Source organism: Barbus barbus (assembly GCF_936440315.1).
Source record: "Barbus barbus genome assembly, chromosome: 7".
Taxonomy (NCBI): domain Eukaryota; kingdom Metazoa; phylum Chordata; class Actinopteri; order Cypriniformes; family Cyprinidae; genus Barbus; species Barbus barbus.
In genome coordinates this window covers 38,394,079-38,406,122 of record NC_136735.1, presented here as the reverse complement: position 1 = coordinate 38,406,122, position 12,044 = coordinate 38,394,079, and the positions used below count along the sequence as shown (strand labels likewise).

Below are 12,044 nucleotides of genomic sequence, written 5' to 3'. Positions count from 1 at the left end.
AATGACTGCCTAAATGTCCTTCAAACACACCAAAATGAACCCTAAAACCAACACACATGAAGATCAGAAGCATGAATAACAAAAGCACAAACTCAGAGTAAGTGTTTTATTTCAAAGCTCATTACAGACATTAATCGCGAGCAGTCGGCTCAACTGGAGATCCAGGGGTTTTCATAACCACCTCAAGCCATTTCAAGAAGTTGGCCACTTTGGTGTAAATCCCATAGTAACCCGGCTGATTGCAGCCTTTACACCACGACATGACGCCCGTCAGGAAGGATGTTCCCTCATAGCGGGTGACCAGCGGACTGCCGTCATGTCCTCTCACTCAAAAAAATGATTATCCAACACTGTTCAGTTTATTTTAAAAAATAATTTTCATTTAACACCAATATGTTAAGTTTCCCATTTATACAATTGCATTGTGTTAAACTGACTTGAAACAGTTACGTTTTGGCTCAACTCAATATTTTCATTTTGAAATAACAAATGATTTTACTTGTGTAACTAGGAAGTGGATTTCCCCTCCCCATCATGCTTTGCACAGGGCTGGATAAGCAGAGTAAATCTTGAAATAAAATGTTATTTTAGGCATTTTTTTATTCAGATGATAAAATTGGGAGACTTGTTAATGTTTAATGCTCTTTTATGTTTGTATTTAAAAGAGTTTCTGGTATGTTATTGTTTTGAGGGGTTACCATTGTAGTAAAGTGTAGAGCATGTGCTTGAGTGGAGGACCTCCTAACATGAAGCAAAGTTGTTTTAATAATAAAAAAAACAACTATGGGCATGCCATGGATGAAACAATACCAGCTTATGCTAATGCCTAAAGTTAAGTAAATCCAACAAATCTTTCTTTTTTTTTTTGAGTGTAGAAGGATGTCTGCCTGATAATTTATTTTCCAGTTAAACGTTTTAGTTCAACAAGAATAAAAAAAATAAAATAAAAAAAAATCACTTCAATGTATCAATTTCATTTACACTATATTTGATAAAATTGAGTTGGCCCAACTCAATTACATTTCATCGCATTAATTAGTTTTTTATGAGTTGGGGCTACACATATTTATTGGATGGAAATCCTGCCCTCAATTAAATTGAGTTCATAGAATGAATAATTTTTTTGAGTGACAGGACTCCTGGCCGCCCTCGGCGTAACCCGCGCAGAACATGTTTGCTGTGATGTTGATGCCGCTCTTCTCTACACACTGCGCTGTGGGCATCAGAGGGACGGCTAGCCACTGCAGTGTGGAGGATGAAGGGGCTTCAAGGCCTTTGGAGGGGTGGATGTTGTCCCCTGCGGTTCGCTTGCCCCATCCGCTGAGCGTGTGGAAACGGATGGCCATGAGCTCGTTTTGTGCCAGCTGTGGCATTGGTAGGCAAACGGGCACAGCGTACACGGAGCGCTTGGCTTCTCCACGCAGCTGTAGGAGGGCCAAGTCGCTATCCAGTGACACAGGGTCGTAGCTCTCATGGATGACAACACGAGCAACATCATACGCCTCCTCCGAGCCGTCCATCACATCCAGGTCATGATCACCTGAGGACAAACCAACTCACTGCATCAAGACCGGAAACAAAACTACAGCTGAATAAAGACACTATAGTCTTCTGAAGAGCTGCTTCACAGCTGAAATTAAAGTCTTTCTTTACAATTGCTGAATTTGCAACACTGTTATTTTCTGTGGTGCTGCTTTGAAACACTCTGTATTGTATTAAATGCTATAGAATTAAATGCAGTGTTGGGGGTAACGCATTATAAGTAACACATTATAAGTTCTGTCATGACAACTCTCGGAGGGATTGGCATGGTAATGTACATGACAATGTTAATGTATTTGGTCTTGGTGGAATAGATCTGCTACTGCTGCTGCAGAGCAAGTACGGAGACTCGTTACTGCCAATACATCCACAACATGCTGCTGTGAGTATGTAAGAAATACTGCTGCTGCAAATGTAACATACATAAAATAACCCCCATAGCATACATGAATCACCTCGTAGCAGATCTATACAGGTGGAGCTGGGGAAGTTGGAGGGTTTCTACAAATTGCAAATAGCTACAGCAAGCACTAGTCATATACTTGAATGTTGAGCTCATTGGCAACGCATTGCTTCCCATGAAAAGTAATTAGTAATGTAATCAGTTACTGTTTTAACACAGTATTGTAATGCATTGCTTGTAAAAGTATATTTCCCCAACATGAATAAATGTGACTTTATTTAAATTTGACTTTACCACCCACAATGACCGAAACACTTCAGATACCTGTGATAACCTTCAAACGCGTCATGTCCTTCTGATGAACGCAGTGAGCAGCGGTTACGACCCAGTTATTGTCCAGAAGAGCTGCTCCACACAGACTCGCGCCATTATAATCTATCAACACCTGAAACAAATAATGCAATCCTTCAGTCGCTCGCTCTCATGATGCTGCGATACGACGTACACATTTACAGTTACCTGCCAAGGACAGTGACCTCTGGGACAGTGAATTCCACCCACAATCTGTTTTTGGGAATGAACAGTGTTTTTCTGAAGTGGAACCTTTCCACACGGATATTCGACTGCAGAGGAAAACAAAACATTTGCATTAGAAAAGGAAAGTTTGGCAAGAGAAATGTGGAACATTGGCTCGACAAAAGCTAGCCTGTTAGAGTTTGAATGTTTTATATGCACCAGTGCAAACTGTCTTTTGGCATTAAAATAGTACTGCCACACCGTGTTACGTGACGCGATGCAACGCTGCGACACGCAATAAAAGGTATCTTTTCCATGTTAATCTGAGTTTTTGTCCTAACTAGCTGCGACGTGAGAAATTTCTATTTTAGAAACGGTTTCTATTTCTGTGACGTCGTGGCTGGAACAACAACATACAAATTATGACACAGTTATAATACAGATCACTGTGCTTTATTCAATGTTATTCAAAGTGTCTAATGTGAGTTTGAGTATCATATTGAGTGACATTTATAATCAATAATAGATCATTTATCTCAGATCTTGAAAATAAGTTAAAGCAAAAATATACGTTAAAACTGCTAACTTAATGCAAAGTGTTTTCCATGACAAAGATGGTATCCATGACTCAGTATACAGTTTAATAATGGTAAAATATTTAATATTTATGAATTAGATTACAGCCAAATTGCTTGTAGCTGGAATCTTGTGGCGTTGCGTGTAATTAGGACACAGTGTCAGGATTTACTAAAGACGCACAGTGAAGAATTAGCGCTGAAAAGGCGTGGACACAGTTATTTTTGCGCCTGACCTTATTGAATATGCATTTGTAGGAGTTTCCCTTTCAGACACAAAATTTATGGGAGGAGAGTATTAAAATGAATCATGCAATGTGATTTACTAACTTCTGCGCTCGTCAAATTACTGGTAGATTGCGCTGGTCATTATGGAAATGAGATGTTGCGTCTGTGTTCTTTAATGTGTGCATTTTCAGTAAATCACACACAGAATTATCCCACTTTTATGGGCTTGCACTCTAACGCTAATTTGCCCTGTTTAGTAAATCTGGCCCTTTGTTAGTTTGGAGAGATCTGAAGGTCTGTAAAGTTTTAGTCTGATTTTATTCTCCAGTTCATAAACGCAGGACTCTTCTCACCTTCAGCAACACAAGAAATCCCATCAGCCCCTAGTGCGTATCCTGCGGCGCAGCTGCATTTGCGTCTGGGTCCAGAATCATCGCAGAACTGTTCGCAGCCTCCGTTCACATACTGACACTTTAGCGTCTCCTCAAACCCTACCAGCCAAACCAACAACGCTATATGAGGTTTCTCCAAAGATCACACTGCTGGTGTTTCACATGTGACGTTCACATACCCTTCTCACAGTATTTGCCCTCGAAGCCCTCTGGACACAGGCAGTAGTAGGTGTTGGCCAGATAGATGCATGTGCCATTGTTCTTGCATGGATTGGTCAAGCAGGGCTCCTTATCTTATTTATAAATATTGACGTGCACAAACTTAAGTGAGCACTGACATGACAACACCTACACTACCAGTCAAAAGTTTTTGAACAGTAAGATTTTTAATGTTTTTTAAAGAAGTCCCTTCTGTTCACCAAGCCTGCATTTATTTGATCCAAAATACAGCAAAAACAGGAAAATTTTGAAATATTTTTACTATTTAAAATACGTAAATGTTTCTCTTTGAATAATGTTAAAATGTAATTTATTCCTGTAAACAAAGCTAAATTTTCAGCATCATTACATCACATGATCCTTCAGAAATCATTCTAATATTGCTGATTTGCTGTTCAAAAACATTTATTTTTATGATTATTATTATCAATATTTAAAACAGTTGAGTAATTTTTTTCAGGATTCTTTAATGAATAGAAAGATCCAAAGATCAGCATTTATCTGAAATAAAAAGCTTTTGTAACATTATACTCTATACCATACAAAAGCTTGGAGACGCTATGATTTTTTTTCTGGAAAGTAATTATAGAAATTAATACTTTTATTTTGCAAGAATGCTTTAAATTGATCAAAAGATGATGATGATAAAGACATTTCAAATGTTACAAAAGATTTCTATTTCAGATAAATGCTGTTCCTCTGAACTTTCTATTCATCAAAGAAACCTGAAAAATTCTACTGTTTTCAACATAATAATAATAATAAATGTTTTTTCTAAGCAGCAAATCAGAATATTAGAATTATTTCTGAGAGATCATGTGACTGGAGTAATGATGCTAAAAATTCAGCTTTGAAATCACAGGAATATATTATATATTTCAAATAGAAAACAGTTATTAATAAAAATATTTAACTTATTTTTCACTTTGGATCAAATAAATGCAGGTTTGGTGAGCAGGAGAGAATTCTTTAAAAACATAAAAAATATTACTGTTCAGAAACTTTTGACTGGTAGTGTATATTTAAAGAAAATGTTCAACCTAAACTCAGTTAAAACAAACAAATTTATTACAGTAAAGGCCCGCCTTCACCAAGAACAATATCTATAATGATAATAATAACTCACATTTTTTATAATTGTTCTAATTCTATGAGAATGTTGAAGTTCACAAAACATAAACTACGATGATAACAACAAAGCAGAAAAAAAAAAAAAAAATCATCATCGAAAAACTGATATCGTTGGAATCATTTCCAAAGCATTTTTTCCAGCTGATTAACAATAAAAACACTGACAGCCAATCAGAATTCATCTGACTTTAAAGAGCGCAAACATGTACAAAACACCTTTATCAACTAAAAACAGAAAAGTGCATTCTAGCCATTCATTTATAAGACAATGGTGTTTTGGGGGACGGAAAACGCAAACTTTTGAAAAAGGGGTTCAGCGAGGGGTATTGCGTGTTTAGTTTATAGCTATTCTTACAGGCGCAACGTTTTTACAAAGTGACATCGCCAACTACTGGCCTGGCATGAATAATACAGCATTTTAGCCGTTTCGTCATTACAGGTATCTCCTTGATGTGAACGTGCCTTACTGTAGTCATTTAATATCGTTACCACTGTCATTAAAATACTACTCGTAAAAATAATAAATACTATGTCCACGGACCCTTTTCACAAGTCTGTGATGATGCGTTTAGCGGTCATTAGCTTCGTAAATCCTTGAAAGTTTTTTATATTTAGATTTTTAAAAAATGTATGTACATTTATAACACTTTGTATTATTTCACCTTTGCATAAAAAAAGCAAAAAGATGTTTGTGGTGCTCTGCCAATCACTGCTCTTGAAGTTAACACTGACGGCTGGGAAACCCGGAAATGTGAAAAAGGTCCATTCTGAAAGATTTAGGCTATTTTATGACTATGGTTTTATAATAAGAACGGACTGAACTGCGAGGCTACTTTTATTGCGGGTCACATTTAATTTTACACATAAACTGTAATGAGTATCTATTGTGATGAGTACTGATTTAAGCCTGTAGGTGGCAGTAATGTAGGGTATAAGATGAAGTGCACTCTCCAGAGGAAGAGGTTGTAATGGAGACATGCTTTGTGTGCCACATGGAATAAAGACGCCAGTACCATCTATTCTTTTTATCTTTATTTGTTGTATCTGGAACAATACATGGTACCAGGAGTGGGGTCCGAGAAACCCAATGGATGCCATTAAACCACCGGGATCGTTGAAGTTGTGTGGAAATGTTGATGCACATTGGAGGACTTTTAAACAGCAGTTTGAGTTGTATGTTGTTGCTATTGGACAGAAAGCGGCGGTGGATGAAAGAAAAATCGCCCTGTTACTTACCATTGCTGGAGCTGATGCCGTGGAGGTCTATAACACCTTTAATTTTGATGAAGAGGCAGACAAGAAGAAACTGGATAAGGTACTGGAAAAATTTGATGCTCATTGTTTGTCAAGGAAGAACGAGACATATGAACGATATGTATTCAGAACACGTGTGCAGCATGAAGGAGAGGCTTTTGATTACTTTCTGACTGATCTCAAGATAAAGGCAAAGACTTGTAACTTTAATGAATTGAGAGATTCAATGATTCGTGATCAGATTGTTTTTGGTATCTATGAGAAGAAACTGAGAGAAAGATTGTTACGAGAATCAGAACTCACCTTGGATTATGCTGTCAAATTGTGCCAATCCAGTGAAGTAGCGAGACAGCAAGTGAAGCAGTTTGATGGGACTAATACAGCCGCTATGTCATTTCAGAGTGTAGAAGTTGATGCCATTTCCTTCAGAGACAAGAGAAGAGGTAACACACGAGGTTTCAGAGACAATGATACAAGAGGTTTCAGAGATAATGACAATGAAACATTCTCATGCAAGCGCTGTGGGACCAAACATAAGTTCAGACAGTGCCCAGCTTTCGGAAAAAGATGTTCTAAGTGTAATGGCCCCAACCACTTTGCAAAAATGTGTTTTTCAAAAGACATGAAGAGGGAAAATAAAGTGCATTTAGTGGAGGAGGCAGATGACAGTGATTTGAGCGACTCATTTTATGTGAACATGGTTTCTGAAGAGAAAGTAAATCTGGATGCTGCAACGTGTGTATCAAGTGATGATTCAGTCAAGTCTTCGCTGTGGATTGTTCCTCTTGTAGCGAATGGGACCGTAGTACCCTTTAAATTAGATACGGGTGCAAAAGTTAATTTAATTAACATCAGAGATGTGAAAGCACTGAAAGAAAAACCTCTAATTAAAAAACGTACAGTTCCCCTCAGAGCCTATAATGGACAACCAATTGAAACACGAGGAATATGCAGACTAAACATACAAGTAAAAGGAAAGATGAAGAGTTTGATGTTTGTTGTAGTTCCCAATGGTCATGAATCTCTTTTAGGAGATAAAGCGTGTGAGGACCTTCATTTGGTTAAAAGAGTGTATCAAGTCAACAAGGAAACCGTAGTCTTACAGCCTGTATGTGACAATATAACTGACATTGTCAAACAATTTCCAGATGTTTTTGAAGGTCAAGGCACACTGCCATTTACCTATAAAATACAATTGAAAGATGATGCTTCTCCAGTCATACATGCTCCTCGGCGGGTCCCTGCACCTCTGCGTGAGGCCTTGAAAAAGGAATTGGATCGCATGACCCAATCAGGAGTAATCCAACGGATTGATCAACCTACTGACTGGGTAAATTCTATAACTTGTGTGAAGAAGCCTAATGGTGACTTAAGAGTGTGCTTAGATCCTAAAGACCTTAATGATAGCATCAAAAGAGAACATTACCAGATACCTACTCGTGAAGAGATCATTAGTGACATGTCAGGAGCTAAGTTTTTTAGCAAATTAGATGCATCTCAAGGATTCTGGCAGATCCGATTGGATTCTGAGAGTAGCCAGTATTGTACATTTAATACTCCCTTTGGGCGATATTGTTTTCTTCGACTTCCTTTTGGAATCAAATCAGCTCCTGAGATTTTTCATCGAGCCATGGAAACCCTTATTGAAGGTCTAGAGGGTGTTCGAGTATATATTGATGATATTGTGGTGTGGGGGTCCACCATTCAACAACATAATCAGCGATTAGTAAAAGTGATGGAAAGAGTTCGAGCACATGATTTAAAGCTCAATCAGAAAAAGTGCCAATTTGGAGTCACAGAGATCACGTTCTTAGGGGACAAGCTGTCTGCAAAAGGGGTGGAGCCACATCCCGCAAAAGTGCAAGCCCTCCTTGATATGCCTCCACCTATAGATAAGAAGGGAATTCTGCGTGCTTTGGGAATGGTGAACTTCCTGGGAAAATTTTTGCCAAATTTGTCAGCTAAAACTACCCATATGAGAAAGTTGTTACAAAATGATCAGGAGTTTGTCTGGACTTCAGTACATGATCAAGAATGGAAGCAGTTAAAGGAGTCTCTTACTACTGAACCTGTCCTTGTTTTTTTTAATCACACACGACCAACTAAGATTTCTACAGATGCCTCTCAGGATGGATTGGGGGCGGTACTTCTTCAGGCCTTTGAGGATTCCTGGAGACCTGTGGCCTATGCTTCTCGATCTATGACAGAGACTGAAAGACGATATTCACAAATAGAGAAGGAGACTTTGGGTTTAGTATTTGGCTGTGAAAAATTTCATGGATATGTCTATGGATTACCTACTTTTATAGTGGAGACAGATCATAAACCATTAATCTCCATCATTCAAAAGAACTTAAATGATATGTCACCCCGAATTCAACGTATGATGATGAAATTACAGAGATATGATCTGAATCTAGTCTATACACCTGGAAAGTATATCATTGTGGCTGATGCACTGTCTCGAGCACCAGTAGCTTCGGAGATCAGCAAAATGGACGAAGTTGAGAGACATGTGAGTATGGTGTATTCAGCGTTACCAGTTTCAGATGAGATGTTAAAGCTGATCGCAGAGGAAACTGCAAAGGACGCTGAATTGCAGAGGGTTATTGCACACCTTCAACATGGATGGATCAAAGGCAAGTGTCCACAGTACTTTCCTTTAAGGGCAGAACTGAGTGTGGTTGAGGGCATGCTGTTGAGAATTAACAGAATTGTCATTCCAGTATCAATGCGCCACGACATGCTTCGTAGAATTCATGAGGGACATCTTGGTATTGAAAAATGCAAGAGAAGAGCTAGACAAGCTGTTTTCTGGCCTGGAATTAATGTGCACATTGAGAAATACATCAATCAGTGTGACGTCTGTCTAAGTCATCATTATAAACTGGCCAAAGAACCTATGATGATAGCTGCTCATCCTACTGAACCGTGGCAAAAAGTAGGAACTGATCTTTTCCAGTTGAATGGTAAGGATTATCTGGTGGTTATCGATTATTATTCCAATTATCCTGAAGTTGAACAGCTCCATCACATAACATCGAATGACCTGATTCAACGCATGAAAAGCATCTTTGCAAGGCACGGAATTCCTCATATTGTGCAAAGTGACAATGGTCCTCAGTACACTAGTTGTGAATTCAAACTGTTTGCGGAACAGTATGGTTTTAAACATACTACTTCAAGCCCATTTTATCCAAAGGCAAATGGTAAAGCAGAAAAAGGGGTACAAATTGTAAAAAGACTTATGAAAAAAGCCGCAGCAAGCAGGTCTGATATAAATCTGTCTCTTCTGAGTTACCGTTCTTCTCCACTCAGTTGTGGATTATCTCCTGGTGAGTTATTGATGAACCGAAAACTGCGTGATACACTGCCAAAAGTATCCCTGAAAACAGAAAACAACAGTCTATCATTGAAAGAGATGCAACATCTTAAAAAGAAGCAGAAAGAATATTATGACAAGGGAGCTCGACATCTGAAACCTCTTTCTGAACGAGATACAGTTAGAATTGCGGAGCCTACTGGATGGAAAAAGAAAGCTACAGTCCTAAAAGAGGTAAACCCAAGATCATATCTGGTTCAAACAGAAGATGGACAGACATTGCGGAGAAATCGACAGAGCTTGCTTAGGACTGCAGAGAAGTGTCCTCTTGTTGATGAGACAACCCTGTCTGCAGAACTGCAGTCTTGTGACATGCCCCCTGTTGATCTGCAATGTCATGAAATGCTATCTCCAGGTATGTTTAATTCTGCAGAACAAATTCCTGAATTCGAATTATCTGTACCAAAGACTGATATGCCTCTCTTGCGGAGAACTAATCGAGTTCGAAAAGCTCCTGTTCGAATGGACTTATGAAAAAAAAAAAAAAAAAAAAAAAAAAAACATTGACATTTTTTACAGTTGGGAAATAAACTTACCGGAGTAACTCAACCAAAACTGTTTCTGCAAAATAGAAGGAAACAAATTCACAAACATTAACTCAAAAATTAAAATAGCATAAAATAAGTAATAAAACGATGAGTGCCACCGTCTTGGTGTCGTCCTTGAACACTTCGCGCGCTTCCTCATAGTCGCAGATTTCTTCGATGCATGCTGGGAACTAACAATCACCTCTAAAATAAAACTGCAAAATTGAGCTAATTCTCTTCAAATAAACAGGTAGCCTTCTTTCCTTTTTTTTTTTTTAGTTTAATCAGTTCCTCAATTCAAGCCTCAAAACTGCTGAAGATTCCTTTAAAAAAAATGAGGAAAACACATCTCTTGGTTTTATTATAGGGGAAGTCGTGGCCTAATGGTTAGAGAGTTGGACTCGTGATCCAAAGGTCGAGTTTTGAGAAATTCCGAGTATGGGTCACCATACTTGGCTGAATGTCACTTCACTTATTAGTAAAAAGTCCTCAATATTTTCTACACAACACTGAATCACAATTTCTTTAATGAAATATACACACTATTTTAAAGTATCACCTTAATTTTTTTAATGAAAATTACAAGACCCATGATTCATTTTTTACAGTGTGGCAAAAGAACAAAAGAACAGCTCGGATGGTTCTGGAGCTGGCTTTCAGGTCAATCAAATGTTTAGCCTGTGAAGGGCTACCTCTGAGAGGTCACTCCCATCGTGACGGAGTGTTATGGAAACTTATGCTGGAACGCACATATTCACTACCCGCAGCCCGCGAGTGGCTGCTCAGAAAGGACAATTGGATGTCAGAAAAACTGCAAGATGAAATGCTTGAACTCTTTGCACATGCTATTCAGTGCAAGATAGTAGCTGCGGCATCTGCCTCTCATTACTACGGGCTGACCTCTGACGGAACAACGGACACTACGTCATCTGAGCAGTTCTCTTGTCATTTGTACTATGTGGATCCAAACCTTTCCCAGCAGAGTGTATTTTTGGGATTTTATAATCCACCTGACACAACATCTGAAACCCTTTTTCTTTGCATTAAGGACATCTTCTATCAACTGAAGCTTCCTTTAGAAAAACTCCAAGGCTACTGATTTGATGGGGCCAGTAACATGTCTGGTCGAGTCTCTGGAGTTCAAGCACGACTTAAGAAGGTTTGCCCTGGTTCATTATATGTACACTGCTGCAACCATGCTCTTGACCTGGCGCTGCAAGAGGTAGCACAGGATGTGTGTCTAGTAGCAGATGCACTCAACTTTGTGCAGAGTCATCAGAGTCAGCCAAACGCTAAAACATGTACCAGTCTTTTTTTGGTGATGAAGATGTTGTGTGTAACATTCTTGGGCTGTGGTGGTGTGTGAGGACAACGCAATATCAAGGATTTGCCATGCCTATGGCCCACTTTTGGAAACACTATTTACACTGCAGCAGAATCCAAGCGTTAGTGGTGAGATACGGGCAAATGTAGCTGGGCTTCTCAAGCAAGCTGAGAAGGGGAGAACTGTTTTTGGGCTTCTCTACTGTGAGGTAGTCTTTGGGCCTTGCGAAGCCGTAGCAAGAAGTCTGCAGAGTGCACAAGTGTTTCTGATGCGCTCCAGTGCATACACATGCTCAAAGAACGCATATGCGCACTAAGAGAAGAGAGAGCTGTGGAGGAGACTCTGACAAAAACAAAAACCTGTGCATCAGCGAACAACCTGAAGTCACTCTGGTGGAGGATGTTGTGTCAGAAAAGGGTGAATCAGTGTGGCGACGTGAATATTATGAGGCCCTTGATCTAGTGACATCAGAAATCGAGCGCAGGTTTGACCAAGCTGGGATAACTATTGCCATACAGAGGGAGCAAATTCTCATGGATTCCACAAAGGGA

At 39.0% G+C, this 12,044-nt stretch overlaps 1 protein-coding gene across 1 annotated transcript; it reads right to left on the bottom strand.

Annotated features, from left to right (window-relative positions):
- Positions 1–107: 107 nt before the first annotated feature.
- Positions 108–11,783, bottom strand: f7i (coagulation factor VIIi; the record flags this gene model as incomplete). Its single annotated transcript, XM_079421507.1, has 9 exons — positions 108–327; positions 1,133–1,540; positions 2,270–2,390; positions 2,465–2,568; positions 3,618–3,755; positions 3,836–3,949; positions 10,179–10,203; positions 10,289–10,353; positions 11,696–11,783. The coding sequence occupies 9 exons, from the start codon at positions 11,781–11,783 to the stop codon at positions 131–133; spliced, it is 1,260 nt and encodes a 419-aa protein (XP_079277633.1). The 3' UTR covers positions 108–130.
- Positions 11,784–12,044: the final 261 nt, after the last annotated feature.